Genomic DNA, 23,662 nt, shown 5'->3' on the forward strand with positions numbered 1-23,662 from the left:
GTCAAAACATCACTTGTCTGCTTTTGATTAACATGCTATGCTTTGTTAGTCCAGGCCTTGTGGGCTGAAATAACACAGCACCATGGTCTTTGGCTTAGGAGGATCCGTGAATCATGGTATATTCAGCAAACTATTATTAAAACTGTAGCTGAGTACAGGGATGGATCAAACTCTCCATACCACTTTATCACTTGGTAGGGGAAATTCTGAGGGAATCAAAGCTGGTTTATTTTTCAGATATGCAACACTAATGATTGAACACTAACAATGCAAGTTTTCAAATGGTATTGCAGGGTGGAGCCACACAACTAAGATTCCATTCATTCATTTATTATTTAAACTGACTAATAACCTCAATATGTGAGTGAACATGTATGAATGCATTTATAAACATTTGGGAGAACGACTGCTTTCCATGTATGTAATGTATGTGTGTGTGTGTGTGTGTGTGTGTGTGTGAGTGAACATGTATGAATGCATTTATAAAATTTGGGAGAACTACTGCATTCCCTGTATATCTATCTCTTTATGGATTGTTTGTCTTAATGCAGAGAGCCTCCTTAAGATGCCAGCAAAACACTTATCCGCTGGGACGGCTCTCTCCGTCAGGCTGTTCAAGAGCTGTGTTTTGGATTTGGCTTGTCACTTACATATTTCTGTAACAGAAATATTAACTTTGCTTTCCTTGAAACCACTTAATGGTTATTTATTGAGCAATTGAAATGTTGGGTTGAGAAATCTCACCATATGGCAGGACTCCCCCTAAGCATTTCCCACATCCTTCACTATTGACCATATTGGCTGGGGCTGGTGGGAGGTATAATGCAGCAATATCTAAAGGACCACAAGGCCTCCCACCTCTGCCTTATAGAATCTCTTTTTATGCTCCTATCCACTTATGCGCATACTCAATTATTTGTTTCTTTGGGGGTTCGTGTTGTCACATTCCTTAGATTCTCAGAAGGCTTAATTTATTGTTATTTGTTAGTCAGTTAGGTGCCATGGAGTGACTGTATGAACAAATGTCCACCATATTGGCTTGGCCCCAGAGATAATCTGTAGCTTATCTAAGGACATTCTAGTGATCTTCTCGATCTCATCCATTCATCTTTGCCTTCCCATTCTACGTCCCTCAACCTTGCTAAATGTAGATGTTTTCTCTAGTCCATGGTCCACTCATGTCACGTACCCATAGTATGTGATAACAATCTCAGAAAAGCAGCCAGTCTTCTTTTGATCCAGAACAGGTAGTCCCCAGTTTAAGAATGAGTTCTGTTCCCAAGGTCTGTCCTTAAGTTGAATTTGTACATAAGCCGGAAAAGTATTATTGTATGATACTGTATAAGTAGTATGTAATTAATTTGAATCATTGTGTATTTAACTTGAGTTTTGCTACAATAGGCTCTATTCTTAACTGTGAGTCATCCGTAAACTGAGCGTTCTTAACCTGGGGACTACCTTTATATTCGTTTTTTTGTAGTCCATTGTACAACGGTCTCCAATACATAATTTATAATTTCCATTTTCTTCCTCAATGTCCAGCTTTTATAGCCATACATTGCTACTATCATTTAAGAAATTTCCTACTCTTCATGATCTAAATAAATTATAGCAGTTCTCCCTCTCTTAATCTCTTCTTTATTTGTGCAGCACACTGTCAATTTTCTTCTATGCCTGAGCCCGGGAAAACAAAACTGTCTTCCATTTTCAGTTCTTCAACATCAGTTGCGAGTTCACTAGTTATAGTGGGTGATACTAACTGTGGCTTGTTAATATTTTACACTAACCCAGATTTTTCACTTTTCTTTTTTTACTTTCAGCTAACTAAGTAGTACTACTTGCATATCTCAGATAGTTAGTGCTTTGATTCCTGCTGTCATCTCTGCCATTATTATAATATATTCACTGCAGAAATTAGTATGCATGTATGGGGAGTTCTAGTCCTGCTTTAGGCCCAAAAGCTAGTTGGGTGATCTTGGGCCAGTCACTCTCTTTTAGCCCTAGGAAGCAAGCCATGGCAAACTGTTTCCAAAAAAGCTGCCATAGGAGGAACTTGTATGGACTTGTATGGACTTGTTCATGTAGTTGCTAGGAACAAGACTGACTTCAAGGCATAAGAACAAAAAGATAAAGAATAGTATATGTCACTGTCTCACTCCATTCTGGAGCACTCTGTTTCTCCAATCTCAATTCTTAAAGTAGCTTCTTGCTCTTTGTAAAGTTTTCTAGAAGAAGAAGAAGGATTATATTCTACTTTCTGGCCTGATCTACACTATGAAAGGCCTTGTTATAGCTGATAAAGGTAAACCTCTTTCTTAAATCCACTTCTGTATCCATTATCCATTTTTCTTTATTTTGTTTAGAAGATTTCTGTACCAGGTCAGTCTGTCAGACTCTGGGCAATCAACAATTACCTAATGTAAGATTCCCCAGAAGGCCGTGAGAATTGGAGCCATTCTTGCCTCTGCTGCAGGCGGTTCCATAGGAGGAAGTCCCCACACGGCATGCCTGCCCACATCCCCCCCCCCAAATACTCCAATAGAAGAATGTAAATTTTATCAAAATTCTACACGTAAACATTAAAAAAAAACCCACAATACATAAACATATACAAAAACATAAACCTAAAACGCAAAACTAAACATCTAACTTAAAAAAAAAAAATTATGATCCCCTTCCGCCCTTCGCTCTCCTCATGGACCCATTAACCATTTTTTATTTTTTTATACTGTTGTAATCACTATTTAAATTTTCCATTATCTCCCGTTGTTTAATTTATAAAACCCTTTATCATCAAGCTATTTTTCTCTACTTTTGTAATGTAGTCCATAAACAGACTTCATTGTTTTTTTTTAATAAAAGCATCTGTAGATTTATTTCTCATTAGGCATGTTAGTTTTGCCATCTCTGCCAAGTCCATAACTTTAAATATCCAATCTTCAACATTTGGAGCTTCCTTATTTTTCCATTTCTGTGTATATAATAATCTTGCCTCTGTGATCACATACAACAATAAGACATTGTGCCTTTTACTCAGTTCTTCTTCCATCAACCCTAATAAGTACAGTTCTAGTCCAAATACCCCAATAGATAGAGGACCTCCATTTGCACATATTAGGTGGGCAGAATCTGTCCAGGATAGGCCATTTTGAAGTTATGCAGGTCCCAAGTTCAGGATTGAAATAAAAGTTATCTCAAGCTGCTTGGAAGGTCCCATACAGCAGAACACCAGGAAACGTCTGGAACTGCCTTACCCAGTTTGACCCTGTCCCTCTGGTCTGAACATCTAGAAAAAGCCTCTCCCCCCTTCTCCAGCAAGAGATACCTGGGGTATGGGCCTTATGGGAGGTCTTCTCAGTGGTGGCCCCCATGCCATGGATTAAGCTATCCCCAGAGGTTGGCCCCATTCCCCCTTGCATTTCACAAGGCTGTTAAGAACATCTTATGCCAGTGTGACTTTGGCCTTGGTTGACTGTGGGTAGCCATTGCTTTTTCATTGTATTATTTGAGTTACAGTGCTTTGTCTGCTTTATTTTTGCTTTGCCTCAGTTGAATGGGGCAGTTTCCAAATATCGTGAATAACTAAACAAATGAAATAAAAATAAACATATGCAAAATGCTTCCTGCATGATTAGGGGTGATTTCAATAGAGGCGAATACGTGTAGCTCAGGGTTGAACTGTGGAGTCCTTGGGGTTCTCTGGGCTTGGTTCTTTTCTTACAAATGTTTTGTTACCTGGCTAGGTAACATCTTCAGTGCTAGAATGGAATGGGGTTTGCTGTCTGTTTATCTGCTGTGGCCTGCCTTGCCAGTGCTGGTGGGGGTGGGGTTTTGTTTTGCTCCTCTGGTAGTTCTTTGATTGGCATATGTTTCCTGCTTGATTGTGTGCCTGGTGGTAACCTTTGCTTATCTGGGCGATGACTGCTGGTGAGGTGATCTTCTGGTCTTTTGTAGAGACACCAAGGCCTCCAAAGGCAGGGTCTATAAAAGCTAGGGCTGGCTCACAGATACATGTTCCTTCCTAGAGGGTTGCAAAATCCATCCAAATCTTACTAATATGGAACCACAAATCAACGTTTTGTATCATCACAGATAGAGTATAGCTGATTCCAGTTGATTCACACAGTGTTGCAGGTGGATGGCTCACACCCATTTCCTCTGCTTTCTCTCCCTTGACTGAGGTCAGCAGTTATAATTGTGAAGCCTTGCATTTGTGATGAAATGAAGCACTGTGAAAAGTCACTTCTGGGGTGTAAAACCTGTGATGGTCCGTAAACTAGAGGATTATGGCCATTGTGTGATGAATCTGAATGTATGAGTGTTTAGTGCTCAACTGATGAATGAGCATATGTGTACAAGGGCTGGGTGATTTCCATCACTACTGCAATTTTTCTTTCTTGTTGAGAAATGTGTACAGTATGGTAATCCATCCAGTGACAACAATGTATGCTTCGTGCACTGTCAATCGGTATCAAAACCCCATTACTACATATAAAGTAGCATATATAAAGATTTCAGCTATAGTTCTACTTTACCAAGCCATTCTTCTCTGTAGATTGATCTGGGTTAACCTACGTGTGGTGTATTTTAACATACTGTCTAAAAATGTGGTTTCTGATCATTGACTGTGGCCTAAACACTAGTCTCGCTTGCTCAGCTGTCCCGTTGCAGGGAATCAAACAGCTGCTCCCTCATCCAGCAGGCTGCCTCTGGCACGTTCTATGTTTCTATGTATATCGATCTTCCAGCCTGATGAAAATCTGTCTGTGATTTCCCCAGGATGAAATAAATGTTCTTTATCATCAAGGGCTTCATTCTGTATGAACTGCATCAACATGAAATGTATCAATAGAGAGGCATCAAATAAAGCCACTGTAGGATGCTTTTTATAATGAAGGAAAATACTGAAACAAAAATCCATTCTTCTTAGAACTGATAAAATGCAGGCATTTTTTTTTTCAGGTGGGGCAAGGAGGGAGACGTCAGTCTGGGTCTATTGGGAAAGCAACTTTAAGGTATATTTTAGGGTGATAAACACACAACACACAAAACACTAAACAAAAGCAGCAGCATCTTCCAGAATTATAATAATTATAGTAATGTCTCTGTCTCCTCCTCCTCCTCCTCCTCCCCCCCCCATGTCTTGAAGTAATTGGAGACATAAAAACACCTAAAAATTAAACACTAGTAGTTTACTCCATAGTATAGTGGAACTGATATCACTGATATCACCCTTCAACTTTTAACTGAGTCCCTGATAAAATGTCACGAAAGATGACAATAAACATGCATACGGTTAATTCTTTCGCTGTGGCTATCATTAAATGGTAATTCCTTGCCTTGAAGGGTCTTGGGTTGTGGCGTGTCTCTGTTGTTCTTGTTCTCTTTGTGACACAGTGGAGTATTTATAATGCGGGATCATGAGACAAAGTTTGAAGATGAAGTCTTACTTTGAAAGCAAGCATGGATCTTGTCTGTTAGCTCTTCTTGAGCTGTCTTCTGATAGCTCAGTTCAAGCATCATATAAACAGCATTTCACAGATAAATAGCAACTTGGAGAAAGCATTCATTTCCTTTCTCTTCCCCCACTCCCTGTCCGTAGCTTTTTCCTATCAGGAAACAGAGCATGCCAGACTGCTTTGAGACATGTTATAAGATCTATGTTTATAGGGGGCAAAAATGGATCGCAGTTAAAAACTACAGAAATAGGGGAGTGTCACATCTCTCTCTCTCCCTCTCTGCCTTGAATGACAAATTCAATGGGGGTGTCTATTTTTAACCTCCTGTTCTTTCCTTCTGGCAGAGCAATCAGTGTTAGCTGAGCTCTTTGACGGAATGGAGCCAAGGAACCCCATTTGCTGCCTTCTGCAATGACCAGCAGCTTTACCCAGCTGCCAGAGGGGAACCTTTTCACATGAAGCCCAGTCCTACGGCAACACCATGTCAAGCGACAATAGTCCCAGTGAGCCACTTTCCACAACAACTGTTAGTTCAGTTCTGGTTGAGGCTGGGGATTGCAGAATTGTCATCGCTCTTCTTAAGGTAAGCGGCGCCGAGCCTAATTCCGTCTCTGCACCCTTGGCTAGATTTGTGTTCTGTACTCTTTGCTCAGAGATTCACATACAGTGTAAGAGTTGATGCTGAGCCACTGAAGGAAGAACCCAAAGGAGAGGGATAACGTACTACGAGTTTCTGACGAGTGAGAGAGTTTAAAAACCAATCAAGCATCATCTCAAATAAATGATTTGGTTTCTTTAAAGATATATTGCCTGAAATTAAATAGACAGCCCAGCAATGTGTGCAGGAACATCTTTGTTTACATATAGGCATTTTCTCTGATTGTAATTGCATTCATTCAGAATTTATAACTTTGTTTTTCATATTTGTTAAGGATTATATTCCGTTTATAAAAGTGCATTAACCTAAGTTAGCTGATTAGCTAAAGGAATCATTATGATGTTAATGCATAGGCAAATCATTAGTGCTCATATGGTGCAGATATCAATTTGCATTTTAGAAAATGAAAGGGTTGATTTAAAACCTTACTGGGAATTATCTCACCATCTCATTTTAGTATATGCATTCATTGCACATTTACTCTGTTGAAACTTAAGTATGCTAAAGTTTATGTGTTATCATATTTTTCTGTGGGCCTCTGAGAATTGTTTTTGATTGCGGTGACATGCAAACATCTTTAATAAATAAAAATAAATAAATAATATGTATAAATAAAAGTAAACAAATATTATTATGGGATTGTAAGGAAAGACCAGGCTGATCCAAAATAGTGAAGTTCAGAGTAGACTCATTAAAATAAATACGTGATTTAGTAACCTTAGTTCTATTTATTTAAATGCTCCTGCTCTAAGCCTGACTACATTTAGATCGAACCCCACATCCTTTACATCCTTTATGCTGATTTTAGCTTATTACTGTCTGAACCAACTACTGTGCAAAGATATGGAGTATCTGCTTAGAACAATATTTGCTTATATTTATATTTTAGTGTGGAGAATGGGTACAGCTGCAGCTAGTTGAATCAGTACCAAATGTATTAGAAATTGGCAGCAATGAAGAAGAGACCAAAAAATTATTACATGATCATGAACTTCTCCTGGCTAAGCTTAAGGTAAGAGAAATAATATATTTAACCTGAAATACTATAACTCGTGGTTATCGTTGTGATCTGAAAGTTGAAACTGACCATTCAGCAGAATTTTGTGCATTATCACAATCAATCTTAGAGGACATGAGGAGTGCCTCTGCGTTATTAAAATAAGCCTTAAAAATCAAGAAGTAAATTATCTTTTCCCAACAGTTCTTCAGATCTTGTTTGTACCTAACTTCTCCCAAACTCTTGCTTCACAGTCAGGAGTTAACTGCATGTGATCAGCATCCACAGACAAGCATAGGCAAACATTTGCTTGTGATACCAACACCAGTCTTAATCTTCTGCCAATGGCTACCACCAGGTGGCACAGTCAGCAACAAGCATCAAGCCTAAGTGCCCTCCAGATGTGTTGGACTATAATTTCCACCAACCCCACTGGCCTGGCTGGCTGAGGATCATGGTAGTTGTAGTCCCACACAGGTGGTAGGCAATAGGTTGGTGGAAGAGTGATGAAGACCTTTTCCTATCCCAAATCTAATAATAATGAAAATGGATCATGAAGCACAGCAAATATGAACAAATCAACGGTAGTATTTACTCCCTAGATTGGTCAAGTATGGTTTTAAATCCCTGAAGGAAAGATGGTGAAGTACTCTTATCCCCTTCTTTTTTGTCTTCAACTCTTAGCATCTTCAACTCTTAGCACCATACATCTGTATGTACAAATGTTGGTGTACTGTTTCAGTGGGCACCAGAAAACGGGATGAAAACACGTTTAACTTCTATTTTATAGTCCAATTTATCATGCTACCAGTAACCAGATTTGTGGGGGTACCTGGCTGCAAAGCTCCAGATGACTACTAGATGGCAGTAGTTGACACAGTCTTCTGAGGTTTTTGCAACTCGGATCTGGCAGCCCACTTAACCGAATCCAAGTAAATAGCCGCTTATCAGGGCTGGCCCTAACAATTCACGATACACCAAACTATTAGCCATGCTAGCTAGGGCTTTTGGCACTTCTGGTTCAGAAAAGTTACTTTTGCATCCATCAGGGGGAGGTGGCCCTCTCAGGCAGCAGACTTTGTTATCATGAAGAGGCATCCAGTTGTTGCTACTCATTTTTTTTGTTGTTACTGTCTTTGTTTTTTTAACAGGCGGAGCAAGGGTGACTGAGATGGGTGTCAACGTTGCAACACCATGATCAAAACCACCTCCTTTTATGTGTTGCATACAGGAAAGGGGCAGGGCTTTGATTGCATGGGCACGGCCACCATATTGACTTTTTTGACACCCCCCCCCACCCCCACAGATGTCCCGGCAGGAGGAGTGGGTGAGAGGTTCCTGTCTTGGGTGCAAAAAACAAAGCTATAGCTTTAGGGAGAGATGCAGAAGAACCAGTTGCTGCTTCAGTTCAAACAGCCAAACATTTGAGGCCATTTTGCCATTGGCAGAAAGCTTATGGAAAAGGAAAAGTTATTAATGGTTCTGAAGAAAAGGCATTATCTCACTCCTGGCGGTGTCATTAATCATCCTGCACATAATGCTCAGGTCCCTGTGTATAATGGGATAGCATTTGGAGTTTTTAATGCAAATGATTTGAATACATAGGCGCCTCAAACAATATACACTAAATTTTAGCACACATGGTATCAATCCGCAGCTCACAGCCTCCACTCGTGGGGTTGTACCATGTATTCAGTACAAATAATTGCAGCAGCTTCTTTTCCTTAATAAAAGCAGAACATACTGATTTTGTGTGCTGAAAAATCCTGAACAGAACTTGGGTCTTGTAAGGCGAGGTGAACAGCTTATATAAGAATTAGTTAAGGAAGTTGTTCACTTCTGAACATCCCAGGGAGGAATAAAAAGCCGGCCCAGAAGCAGACATCTCCTTCAAGGAAGTTCTAAAGCAATGCATTTTTCATAATGAACTACTTCCATATTAGTGGGAAATACAATTTCAGAGAAAATTATGGATTGAAATCCTACTGGGAGGTGATTATGCGAAGCAACGTTCTGCCAGAATTAGACAGAATTGAATCAGGAGGCAAAACTTAATTACTTCAGACAGGAGGTAGGGAATGGTGTTATTTGTTTTAATTGGTAGCAATACATCACACATCTCCTCTAGAAATTCATGATGGCGCTCCTTCCTCCAATTTTTCTCACAACGACCCTGTGAGATAAGCTGGTCGGAGAGAAAGCATCTGTCCCACAGTCATCCAGTGAGATATCATGGCTGAAAGTCAACTTGAACCTGGTCATCCCCAAGTCCTAATCCAACATCCTAAGTACATTGGCTCCCTGTAATGCTTCAACAATGAAAGTTATTTTAAATGAAATAAATCTTTGCTACCTTCATAATATTTTTTATAGTGTGTTATAACACGTAGGATCTCCCTATGCTGCATCTGGAAGCTGGAAATGAGAAGGGGCCATGTAGCTATTTGGAAGAGTGTCCTTTGCCTCTTGAAATCTTTCTGCCCCTGATCCGTATCTTAAACATATCCATTTGCACCTTGAAAACATAATACCCGGAATGGAGTCTACATCTATCAGCTTGCCAGCAGAATGAATGGCAGGGAAAGATTTATCTACAGCAAACAAAGTATTCAGTAAACCTGGAGCCATGCTGGTTGGGAATTCTTGGAGTTAGGGTCCTCAACATATCTGTAGGGTGCCAAGTTAGGAAAGACTCAGATAAAAAGGCTTTAGGCTGCTCCAGCAGAAACTGGACTGGTTTAGGCCTAGTTAATTTGCTTGCCCCGCAGTCTTCACTGCACAATTATTCATCTTGCCTCCATAGATCTAGGCCTGGAATGGCTGAGAGCATTTTAATTTAATGTAATTGTGAGAGCATTTTAGCTGATTAACTTTTTCAAAGGATAGAGACCCATTCCTCAGGTTGTCTGCTGCCCATTTTTTTGCCACAGATTTTGTTTTCTAGTGTTGGAATCCTTTCTATCATAACGTTTATCTCCTTGAGCCAAAACGTTTTTTCTTTGAATATGAATCCCAGGTAATGGTAAGGAATAATGCTGATGACCGAAAGTGGTGCTGAAGATAAAACGGGGAAAAAAATAAGGATGATGAGATAATAATAGAATGGCTAGCAGCCATTCCAGGATTAGGTTTGAGAAGATTAGATGACTAATTGCTGGCACAGGGAGAAATCAAGAGAATTTCAAGTGTGGTGTTATCAGTATTTGGTTAATGCTCAGTTTTATTTCTTCTTTTCAGCAGAGCTACAGGAAACAGTGAAAGATGTTTGAGAGATGCCAGGAGGGTAAATGAACTGAACCTTAGTTCAGGACATATAGAAATCTGGTTAATTTAGGAACTGGTAATGGTTGACCATATCTGAATGGGAATACACTTTGTAAACTGGGTGTGCTCTTCAACTTGAACTGACGACGCTCCCTTGAATTATTTGCCAACTCTCCATCTTTCTTGGAAGTTATTATTAGGACTGTTTTATATCGTATTTTAATGAATTTTATCTCTGCTATAAACCGTCCAGAATCATTTCAACAAGATGGGCAGTGACAAATTAGATAGATAGATAGATAGATAGATAGATAGATAGATAGATAGATAGATAGATAGATAAAAACTTAGCTTTTTTGTGCCTGGGAGCATAATCAGGAGCATTTTTACCCACTTTGGGTGATCCACCAGCTGCAGGCTTCCTAATGAAAGATTGTAACACATATATTACAATTATAGCAATATATAATAGCAAGATTATAATTGTAGATCTGTTAGTATTTGTTCCTAAACAAAATTTAAAATAACTGGAAATGTGATTCAACTAAGGGACAGTACTTTGTGCAAAGCTATTGTATGCATGCCTGTTGAACTGTATGTCCCATTGGGTGTTAGGAATTGCTGTTTTATTCTCTGAAATTCATTGATTTTCAGTGATTCATTGAATCAGTGTATCTTTGATTGCTGTCATAACTGAATTCATCCACCTTATCACTGCGCATTCACTTCTTCTCTTTCCTTCAACTTTTCCAAGCATTATGGACTTCTTAAGGAAACTGGCTTTCCGTATGAATAGTGTCCAAAATATGAGAGTTGGGGTCTACTCATTAGAATTTTGAGTGAAAATTCTGGCTTGATTTGTTCTATAATCCATTTATTTTCCTGTCTGTCCTTGGTATCCTTAAAAATCTCATCCAGCATCAATTGTGTTAATAATAGAGTGAGAGAGACTGGCCCAAAGTCACCCAGCCAGCTTTCATGTCTGACGGAGGCTTACAACTCAGAGTCTCCTGCTTTCTAGGCCAGCACCTTCACCATTACACCAACATCACAGAAAAGCCATTGTCTGAACAATTTCAATCTTTGTTGATATAAGCACATCACAGCATTTAATATTCTGTTTAAGGTCTTCATTACAGTCCTGCCAAGGGCTAGCCTGTGGCATATTTCTTGACTGATCGATCCTGAAAGTCATTTTATAGTTTTCCTATTTTTGATCTGGCATTAACATTAGAAAATAAAGTTTGGAGAAAAAAGATAGGCTTTAGGGGAAGTTCATTACTCTTTAATCCCATTGAAATAAACGGTACTTAAATTATAGAGTGAGCACAACCTCAATGGAGTGCCACTCAGGAAGAGTTGAGAGGATGAGGAGGTCTCATTCGATTGATTTGGTCTGTATTTGTTAGCCACCTTAGAAAAACAGATTATAAACTCTAATAAATACAACATAGTACTGTATGTAGATCATTTTGGCAGAGGAATTGTTGTTTTAAAAAGCCCCGTTACGATACCTACATCTCCTCTTCACCTGCTCTGGCTCGGGAGAGCTAGTAATCTTTGGAGATGACCAATGATGCCCTGCTTATTTTCCAGCGCATACCATAATTAGGATTGCTCTGTTAACTATCACCACCATGTTCCATTAATGAGTGACTAACACCCTCTGAATCTGACCCAGGGCTTTGCCTTTTGATTCACAGTATTTCAGTCTTCTCTAGTTAGTAAGAGATATAGCTATGTTGGGATAATTGCATTAACTGTATGAATATTTTATGAGGGGTTCAATGAAGAATCTATACTTTTTAATATGAAGACTTGGCATGTTGCTGAAATATTCTGTGAAAGGTATTGTTGTGCTTGGTGCTCTGTGATTGGATTAAACTCTGAAAATGAGTTAGAAGATTTGGGGAATGTATCTGTGCATTCTTGACTGGTTGCCAATGTCCTGTTCTGTGTCATAGTATAGGTCACAAAGGATTATACTGTAGTAGAGAACTTGGAATGTATACATCAACTCTGCAGAGTTAGTTTTCTTTCTGAAAAGACAGGCATTAGTGCATAAGTTGGTCAATGATCCTTGAAATTCATTCAGAAGGTTGTTTGTTATTTTGTTTGCTCCAAACAAAATAGAGGAACAAGTTAGGGAAACATGTATCTTTGGGGGAAAATATTATTTATTCAGGTTTTGTTGTAATAGTGAAGAATATATGTAACTCAGTGTTGAATTGTTAAAGTTCTTGGATCATGATATTACCTAGTCTGGTGATGAAATGTTGGCAAGAAGAAAATCAAGTTCAGAGAACATCAAGAACCTATCAAATGTTTGTCTTTAGGAGGAAGAATATTGTGTGTTTTAATGCATTAGATTGTGCTATATGCTCCGTTAACCCTGGAATCTGTGAGAATGGTTTTGTGTCCAGCAAGGCATAAAGAACTTTTTCAATTAGAAAACAAAACTTCAGTGTGAAGCAGTATGAGCATGTTTTTTTTTTCACAAACGTTTTGCTAGAAAGGCATTTCTATTTCTTTTTATCCAGTGGGCCACCAATAACATCTTGCTGCTGTTCATAATTCACTTGATTACCAGTACTTCGTATCTGCTGTACCTAAGCCACACCACCGCCCAATTCTTATGTTAAGACCTTAAAGAACTCTCATATATGCTCACTGCCAGCTGTCATAGGGAAGAGTCTTCAGCAAGGTGCTCTCAATGGGACTCCCTTCTTGTTTCTGCCCCCCTTGTCCTTTCATTAGCTCTTTCCCTTGGTTCACACTACTGCATATTACCATTGCTTTGGCCCTCGAGAGAGCAGATTAGCAGGCACTAGTAGCATGGGAGAAGGAGAAGCAAAATCAGGGGAAGCTGTGGCCCTTTCCTGCAGTGGGAGCCTTGGCAAACAGGAGAATAGTAAATAGAGAATAGTAAAAAGAGGCATTCAGTACAAGAAAGTCTGGCTGCGTATTCATGTAATTGGATACTGTGACTCACGCAGTCAACCTGTCATGTCTTACTCATCACAGCTCAAAGAGATGCATCAGCTTGAAAAATCCCAGGGTCTAGATTAGACTCAGGAAAGCAAGAAGGAACACTCACACATTCTACTTATTCAGACTTCCAGTTTGGCTCTTGCCTCTTTGCCTCTAATCCTGTTAAATTTATCTGTCACTTTCTTAAAGAGGATATTCCCATTTCACCGTATTTGTGTGCAAAAGCACTTCAAGTAAGTGGTTCAAAGAGCCTCATCGGGACAAATTGCAGCTGCCTTGCCCAGGCCTATTTTTGTACTGCACACAAATGTAAAATAGAATGCAGAAAGTCCATGGCTCAATGGCAAAGCAAGTGTGTAATGGGGGAAAAACCACATTAAACCCACGGCATATCCAGAAGAGGCAGAGAAAGTCTGAAACATGAGTGACAGCACTTTGCTAAATGGGTAATAGTTTTACTGCACCACAAAAATGTGCCATTTACACATTGACTACACATTGGATGAAGTCACTAATGTCCTGTAGACAGTCCAATATCTGTTCATTCTTCTGTTTCTCTCCCTGCCACAACATTTCCTATTTTCCTCAGCAAACCAACCTATTTGTGGTGTAGTTCAAATTTCTTGACACTTTACAATATTCTCTCCTTCCTGGGAGTAGGTCGCTTTGAGATATCATATCCATGAAGGTCTTTCCCTCAAATGCTCATTCACGTGTTCTAACCTCCTCTCCCTCCCATTTTAGTACTCATTTAGTAATCTGGCTAGCTTTCAAGTGTTACGTTTTCTGCCTATAGTAGATAAATAGTGGAGCAAGAGAGGAGGCAAACCACTTGCCAATCCTCTCTTTCCCTGGTATATCTGGGCAAGGGGAAGGGTTTTTTCTCTGCTAAGAAGAAATGGGGAAAGATCTGCAGAAGGACAGTCAGACTAGTTGATGGATAATCAGCTTGAAGAATACAACCAACCGTTGGCTTAGTCAGCAGATATCCAAATATTGTTCTCCAGTCACAGAAATGGTCAGAATAGAATGAGATGAATGCTAGAAGAGTAATGAAAGGTACAAAAATGCACTGCTAATTCAGTTGTGTGTTGTTCTGTGACAGCATAGGCTTGGATAATAGCATGAGCTGCCATCTGGAAGGGATAGAAGATGGCTTCCTGAAAGCATTACTAAGCTAAGGGAAAAGACAATTTGAAACCAGAAGTGGTAGAGGGGCACTTAGCCATTTTTCTAACAGCTGCTTCTTTACTTCAAATTTCCTCCCTCCCATCAGCTGGTTTTTAAATTGCTGGATTCTGTTGCAGAGTTGAAGTCAGTGTGGTTTTGTTCGATGCTAGGAGAAAATTTGTTCAGGAATAATTCTGTGGGTTCTTGAACAAAGTAATAGATTCAAGGGAAAGAGTAGTGCTTAAAATGTTTCATGCTCTCTCATTTATTTCTCTTGCTTTAACCCAAGAATATTTGCTTTTAATGGGCAACACACTTGCTGTTCTAACCTTAGTGAATTGCACATGAAATAAAAATAGATGAATAAATTGTGTGATTACAAATTCTTATGGGCTGAAAGCTCTGGAGCAAGTCAATTTTTTTTTCCAAACTCGGAGACTATTACAATGTAGTAGGAAAATATAAACCATGCTCACTCCAGCACTACCAGATCAGGGCTGCAAAAATCTGGACAACTTCTAGGTGGCAGCAAAGAGACATGGAAAACTCTCTTTATTGTCATCTAATGAATCTTCCAGATTTTTTTCTGCCCAGATGTGGTTGCCCTAACTAATCCATTTTCATAGATTGAATATGTGCAAGAAGCTATTTCCCAGGATGTAAGCCATGTTCATTGGCTGAGGTTTTTTCTACCTACATGGAAGCATCTGTCTTGCATGAAACCACTCATAGCCTGAGAGTTCTTTTTTGAATGGCTAATAACAAGAATTGTACCAAGGCTCCCAGACCAGAAATTCTTTTGGATTTCATTTTTTCTGATGGATGGATTAATCCAGGCATGTGGAGTGGAGAATCAGATTCTAGCGGTCATACTCAGTTCACAGGAAATACTCTAATGTGAATTGCTGTCATTTCTCTAAAGAGCTCTTGTGTGAAAAACTGCCATCCAAGATCCTTTCAACAAAATGCCAAATGAATAAAGAACAACTGGAGGAGAATGACATTCCCTAAATACAGGTACTATTAAACACACAAAGGGCCCAAGATGATTTGTGAGAGAAAACAAGGAACCTAGCAAATGTTTTCAGACAAAAATCAGACAGCCATATTCTGCTCTTGGTCCTATATTTGTCCTAGGGCTTCTTGATGGCACTATCCAACTCCCATTCTGGAAGTAAAGCAAATGCCTTGGATGTAAAATGATCCAGGTATAGTTCCCAACCTCTTCATTTGAAATCTATTCCAGGCAGCTCGCCTGAGAAAGATCTCTGCTGGAGATCCCGGAGACTTGAGGCCAGCCCAAATAAACAGTACTGGGTTAGCCAGTTGTCTAATAATCTGATTTGGCATGAGGCAGCATCGCAGACTACTGTATATACATCCAAAAATTATAACTAGAGCAACTGAACCATATAGATTGGCCATATGGAATGTAGTATCCCAGTAGCTGGAATGCTATAATTCTACCTGCTACTTTGTTTTTTGAATGTAATTTATGCAGTCCTGAAAGGAATGGGGTAGTTATTTAAAGGATTGCTAGATTTTCCAAGAATCACTCAGACTATTAAGGGCGAATTAAGATACTGAACCAACAGGACTGAAAAGTGCGTATTTAAAACAGTTACAAACTTTGGACAGGGTGTATCTTAAGTTCAGAATTGGTTTGAATTGTCAACAGACCCTATCAAATTGTGAAAGTTAAAAGATTTAAGAGAAAATGCCTCTTTTCTCCATCTCTGTTCTATTTCCATAATCATGGTCAAAGTGGGACACAACTACCAAGAAAGTTTTTTTCTTAGTTAGTATAGAAAGAGAAGTGCCACTGTGTTAAGCAGATGGTGTGACCTTATTACCTAACTTCCCTAAAGCATGGATATGTTCTGATTTTCCTGAATCATTTTTGCATCAAACTTCACTTGTAAATTTGTAGCACATAAAACTATAAAGCGAACTACGTAGGATCCAACCAAAAAGCTCATGTAGTTCACTGAGTATCCTCAGGGGGATTCATGGAGAAGGAGGGATAAACAAAACCTCAAGATGGGGGACATGACCACATGTTAGAAGCCCTGCCCCTTTTGTATGTGTGTTGATGTTCAAAGGGGTGGAGTTTTGATGGAGCAGTTGCATCTGTCATCTTGGCTTGTTTTATCCTTATCCCACTGACAAAAATGGGAACTCCACTGTCAGGGCATAATTTGTGTCCTCCTAATAATTATCTCACGGAAAAAAATAGATTGGGAGTCTTACAGCTGCCAATACTGGAAGTAATATATTGCCATCCCAGCTTGCAGCCATTAACAGCAGTATTCTACATGAACTAGTTTAATCCCCTTTAAAGTTGTCCCAGCCAGTGATCATTACTATGTAAATGGGCTGGATGGTGGAACAGTGAATCATAGCTATTATATGTTCTGGTCCTAAATGTAGGATCTGGATTTAGTTGGCAATCCTTTAGGCTCACTGAAATTAATGTGATAAATTAGCCATTATTTCACTGGGATTAAAATAGGACTAAGTTAGCTTGTTTTCAACAAAGTATAGTTGGTTGCTATTACATAACATTTACAATTTCTTATGGTTCAACAACAAACTAAGAGTGGTGCAAATTAGTCTCTAATCCATGCAATTAATCATAACTCCATTTCAAACATATTTAGATGAGTTTTTGAATAAGAGCTACATCACCTATACCATGACATAAGGGGAATTACAGAGCTAAGCTCTGATTTCACATTTGTCCAGAAGATCATGGTCAGGTCAATTTGCATTCAAAGTGTACCTAAACATTTTCAAATATTTATGAGGGCAATATGCCCAGGGAACAAAGTTTGATAAAGAGATAAAGCAGTTATTTCAGGGATGTTTAACTTTCAGTAATCATTGATTTAGTTAAAATTAATTTGTACCATTAATATAAATGCCTACATTGTTGAATGAATTTCTCTGCTTAGCCAAGAATTTTTATGTCTCTTACTCTTTAGTATAACAAACATTACTTTGGCTGTCTGAAATCAGAAATTATAATTTTAAGCAATAATTTAAGAGCACTGATTCTGTTCTAAGAATTATAGTAAGTATGTTAGCAGTTTGGTCCAGTATTGCCAATAGAAGATACTTATTTCAATTTTTTTTTTTTTTTTACTATAGTGGTGTATAGTACTGTATATCTTCTCATTCTTTACTGGTTGAGGATTGTATTTATTTCAGTAATTCGTGATCCTGGAAGTAGCAAAATTCTACTATAACTTCCAAAAATTAACTGATGGGAATGGGACAATAATTTACAGTGTCTCCTGCTGGTTATGATTAAAAAGATAACTTGGGTAGATTTTTTGATGGAATATAATTAGTTTGATGTGAATTTCGTGCTTCTCAACATTTTTTTTTTTTTGGTCATAAATTGGCACTTTTGTTGAATGCAGTAAATTCATCATACATGCTAACATTTTTATGAAGAAGTATTGCACATTTTCTAAGATTCAGTAATACAGATACTGGATAACTAATAGAAATTTGTAGTTATGGTTTGATTAATATTCTTCTCTAAAGGACTTATACATTAACCCCATGTATTCAGTTGCTGATGATTTGAAGCTTAGGTAACTCATTAAAACTAGATAGTGGGTGATTACAGGATCCTTAGCTCTGCCATGTATTAGCTGAAATTTTAGCTGAGTAAAATCTTATCCTCTAGGGTAGTCTTCCTCAACCAGGTACCCTCTAGATATGTGGAGTTTGCAATAACCATTATTCATCATGAGCAAATAACTGTGCTTAATGGGAGATTGGAGTCATTTGAAAGTCACCAACTAGTTATGGTACCTACACAATTTGAGACCCCCAAAGATGAAGTATGCTGTCTATCAGCAATATACACTGAGCTGAAGTATGTGATTAGCGAACTGCATTTAGATTGCTGGCCTGCATATAATTTTTAATTATTTATTTATCCAATTTTATATGACTGCCCACCTATCTGAGAACTCTGGATGGTGAACAAGCAAAAACAAAGAACTACATTAAACAAAAAACAAATAAAACTGCATCAAGGTTTAATAAAAACAATAACCGTTAGACACATGCACCCATTCCAGAGCTCCCAACTATCATCCTGCCCCCAATGCTTTGGGGAAGGGCCAGGTCTTCATGGCCTTGCGAAAGGTGAATAGAGTAGGGGCTACCCGTATTTCCGGGAGAGGCTGTTTCAAAGGGTAGGTGCCACAACAGAGAAGGTACAGTTCCGAAGACCCAGTAGATGGAATTGTTTTATCAATGGTACCCGGAGCATGCCCATTCTGGCAGATCTGGTAGGACAGGCAGAAACCTCTGGGAAGAGGCAGTCCAGCAAGTAATCTCATGCAGGTTATAATAATTCACATCTGGCTCAGATGACCTTTAATCCTTTACAATTCTCTAAACAGAAATGCTGCGACAATTAGTGACTCCACTCTCATCTATATCAAAAGACATATCTTTTAGTTGGCTTACTGGCACTTAAAAGGATACTGTGATATAGAAGAGGCCCATATTTACTTCAGCATATATCCTGTACCTTGCGGTAAATAAAATTAAAGCTATCTAAATTTAATTCACAAAAAGAAAGGAGGGGTGGTTTAATCTATATAATATATCTATATTATAGTTTATAAGAGGCAATGACACTATAATAAAAATCAGTAAAAGGAACATTTAAAAATACATATAAACTTGTAGCTGATAATATATTTTTGTTCCCTTTTTTGCAGCAAATAGGCCAATGATGTCATTGAAATTATTTAAACCCTTTTCATTATAAATAATCCCAACACTTCGGCTCTGGTCTCCATTACTTCTTTCAAATTTTGATCGCTCTAATTCCACACACGCACCCCTCCCCCAAATATGGTGATATAAATATATCTTCATGATTTTGAACTTGCCATTTTGTAAATACAATACCATGAGATTTATTTCACGAAAAAGTGCTTCTAATGTTTGCACTAAGAATTATTTTTAATTACTTTTCCCCCCATGACACTTCGCTTCAGGGCAATATTCAACGGTCAGAAAACAAGGTGATATTTAGCTGCTTAGTCTTCAAAAAGAAACTATATTTGTTGATTTTATGTTCAACCATTTTATTTTCACGTGCGGCAAGAATTTGAAAGGCAAACGGATTTTTCTAGCTTAGAGACTGAAACAGGTGATATCTAAACAAAGACAAAAGGTCATGACTGTTTCCACTGGGAACCACTTATATAAACTTCAGGGAATGTAAGACAATGTTTGGCTGATCTATTTAAGTCACCAATGTTTTCTAAAGTGTGTTTCGCAGAGCTAAACTACATGACATACAATTTTATATTGTGCAGAGCCTCTTCAGGTTTTTAATTTTCTACACTGTAAATGTAGAGGGGGTGTCAGTATATAGCAAGGGTAGGCAACTGCAGTCTTCATGCATCCCTAAACATCCCATTATATGTACTTTAAGAAGTTTCCAAGCAACAAATTGTCCCCATTTCTGTCTCTAATGACCCTCCCCATGCCCCACCCAGCATGGCTCAAAATTGCATCACTGGAGTCAGGCCATTTTGCTACTAAATTTCCGTGTCAGAATTGCAAGCCATTTGGGGGGGTCAGAGGAGGATAAAATACAGTACTGTATGAAAAACACCCAGGAAGAAGACATAGCAAACCGTTTCTCTGTTGTTGCCAAGAAAACCACATGGACATGTCCACCAAGTCACCAGGAATTAAGAAGACCGTGCAATAAGTCTTTTAGGCTTAGGGGAGTCTTTACCATTTTAAGGGTAAAAATGGAAGTGATTTGCCACCCAGAGTTCACTTGATCATATTCCTATCATTAACTCCTCCAGTAAAAAGAAACAAATAGCTAAAAAACATTGACCATGCCCTTTCTGATGATATCATCACATCATTGTATAGCCTTCTGTCATCTTCCAGAAGATTGGAAGGCTGAATTTGTATTCCTGCTCAAAAAATCCTGTTATCTGGTGTCTAAGGAATTTTAGAGGAAGAAATAATCATATATACTCAGGAACTATGGCTATAAGGCTTGGGGGACAAGCCGGTTGGTCAGTTCCTGTTGCAACCAATGGATCAACATCCAGTTGATCCAATAAAAGTGGACCCTGCACACACGGAAAAAATGCTAGGAAGAAAAAAAAAATCAGATATATTCAGATAAATAAAATAAAGCAGAGGGACCCAAGAGGCCAGATCTTTATTATTGCCATGATTGAATAGGAAGATATCAGAAGATGCCAGAGCAAGAAAGTCTTTTTTTGACCAGATGAAGTCTTAGTCAAAATTCTGTCTTCTGGAGGAACTAATGTGTCTTCCAGAACAGAAAGAACTAGAAAGGCTTTCTTTCTAGATCTTCTTTTCTGGAGGACACAATACTATAGTTCCCTGAGGAAGAAGGGCTACTTAAAACCAGATTTTATTTTGGATTTATTGGTAATGGTTATATCTTATTTTAATCTATATTCTATCTATATCTACTCTCGGTAGCATAGATCATAAAGGATTAAAAATATTTGATTGCACAAATTGACACCCTCACTCCAGTCAGCTAGGGGCCACAGGTTCACTGGAACAATACAGCTTGTTTGTGGAAGATTGATGAATTAGGGGCTGCATAGGGCTCTTTCTGGATGATGTGATTGAATGGACAGGCTCCATCTGACAAGATGTTACCTGATATATCCTGATGCTGCACTGTATATGGCTCTAAAGGTAATAATCACTAGTTTGAATTGAGCCCTGAAGCCTGCTGTCAATCAGTGACTGATTGTGATGTGCTATCGTGTCATTTTTTACAACTAGTGACCACATAGATAGATTTTCTCCATGACAATCTATTCCTAACCTGGCCTTTCAGGTTATCCAATGGTGTATTCATCACCACTGTAACTGAGTCCATCTACCTTGCTGCTGGTCATCCTCTTCTTTTCTTTCCTTCCACCTTTCCCAGCATTAGAACCTTTTCCAGAGAGCTAGGTCTTTACATAATGTGTCTGAAGTGGGATAATTTGAGCCTGGTTATTTGTACCTTGAGTGAGAACTCTGGGTTGATTTGTTTGATGATCCATTGGTTTGTTTTCCTGGGTTCCATGGTATTCTCAGGAGTCTTCTCCAACACCAAAGTTCAAAGGCATCAATACTCTTCCTATCCTGCTTCTTCAAAGTCCAAGTGTCCTTTCCATAGAATGTCATAGGGAATACCATGGCTTCAATGGTTCTGATCTTTGTAGGTATGGACACATCATGGCATTTGAATATCTTTTTCAAGGTCTTCATAGCTGCTCTACCAAGTGCTAGTCTGCAGTGTATTTCTTGACTGCTTGTTCTTTTACTGTTGATGGTTGATCCTAAAAGGAAAAGCTATCCACCAATATCTTCATTGCCAGTACTAAGGCTTCTGTGGTTTCTGTGGTTGAGTCATCCTGGTCTAGATAAAGTCTCAACTGGTACAATAGCTGGAGTTGGGTGAAGGCCCTCTGGGCATGGTTTCCTCCTTCTGTCTGAGCAGGAGCTAAGAACCCAGGTGGAATCACAAGTCATGAACTTCCACAATATCTACTTCCACAATATACTACTAGTTATTTGATGGTTATTGACTATTAAGAACTTCTTTTGGTTGGATTTAAGTTGAGTTTGTTTGGCCTCATCCAGATTCTCACAGCCTCCAGACACCAGTTCTAGCCTTCCATGACATTTCTGACTCAGCCTGTAGTGGCAAGGTATCAGAGTACTGGTGACACTTCACTCTGAACCAACAAATGACCTTTCCCAGGGGCTTCATGCATATATTAAATTACATGGGGGACAGTGCCAAACTCTTTGTGACCCCATATTGGAGCTCCCCTGGACTTGACTTGTTTTCTCCCTGTGGCAACTGACTGAAACCACCCACTCACTTAGATGCAAAACTACTGTAAAACAATGCCCTGGACTCTCAAAAGTTGTAGGAGTACAGAAGAATACTGTGGTCAATGGTACTGAAAGCCACTAAAAGGTCTAACAGGACCAAGGGGAGCATACTTCCCCCTATTCAGGACCCAACAAAAGTCATCTACCAAAGCAACCAATGCAGTTTCAATTCTATGACTGGTCTGAATCTCAACCAGAAATGATTCAGATAATCCATTTCCTCCAGGCGCCTCTGTAGCTATTCCCCCTCCCCTTCTTCATAGCCTTCCTTAAAAAAAGCCACGGCAAAAGTCATTAAACATATTGGGGTCCAGGGATGGCTTCTTCAATAGAAGGCACGCTTCTGCAGCACTGTCCTCTCTCTCAAAGAAGCATTACCTCCTGGATCCAGCCACTCTTATCCTACCTAGTCCCCTGAAGGAACTAGGGGGGGTATGGGTCTAATCCACAGGTGGCAGAGTTCAAACTACAAAGAATCCTATCCACTTCTTCAGGTTCCACAAGCCTGGACCTTGAGGGAAACAGAGGCCTTGGGGGAAACAGAGGCCAATTCTCAAATGGAAAATTTCAGCAGAAAAGTTACTGAGGCCCCTATTCCTGGAAATTAAACAGCTTAAAAGCTACTGATATAAGCTAACTAACAATCAATGAGTTCTCTTTATAGCATATAGTTAAGCATGCATTCAAATTTTTCTCACCATTTCACAACTCAGTCTAAATGTTGGATCATCAAACTCCAAGAAGCAGAGAGGGCAAATAAAGACTGAAAGTCATATTAGATTTCTCCTCCACCCAATGGGATGCCTCAAGTCCTCTATTTCTGTCATATATAATATTGCTTAAATTAGGGCTTGGCTGAAATTACAAGGCTTATGTTCTCCTAACGCTATACTGGACAATAGATAAAGCTCATGATACATTATTGCACAAAACAGCTGGTGTACCCTGGATAATGACTTTTTCAAATAGGATAATGAGTTGTAAATTAAAATATTGTGGTACAGGCCATTAGAGAATGGCTTGCAATTTCAGAGAGTAGATGTGGAAAACGATTTCTGTGATAACGTCTAAATGACCTTGTGGTGGAGCTTATGTTATCACTCTGCTATGTGACCCTTGATGCCCTTGTGTACTGTAAAGATATTTTAAGCAACTGCAGTGTTGACAGGATCAGTGATTACTGGC

The 23,662-nt window shown here is 38.9% G+C and overlaps 1 protein-coding gene across 1 annotated transcript in view; it reads left to right on the plus strand.

Moving 5' to 3' along the window:
* The first annotated feature begins 5,803 nt into the window (after positions 1–5,803).
* The window catches only part of CCDC141 (coiled-coil domain containing 141), a 120,051-nt gene continuing 102,192 nt past the window's right edge, over positions 5,804–23,662 (plus strand). Inside the window, 2 exon segments of the mRNA XM_088135750.1 lie at positions 5,804–6,042; positions 7,007–7,129. Of these exon segments, the coding sequence (XP_087991876.1) occupies positions 5,941–6,042; positions 7,007–7,129 (225 nt within the window). The 5' untranslated portion in view covers positions 5,804–5,940.

The sequence above is a fragment of the Python bivittatus genome, unplaced genomic scaffold (assembly GCF_059951505.1).
Source record: "Python bivittatus isolate LINGU-HERP-01145 unplaced genomic scaffold, Pbiv_v1 ctg000200_np1212, whole genome shotgun sequence".
In the NCBI taxonomy this organism is placed as follows: domain Eukaryota; kingdom Metazoa; phylum Chordata; class Lepidosauria; order Squamata; family Pythonidae; genus Python; species Python bivittatus.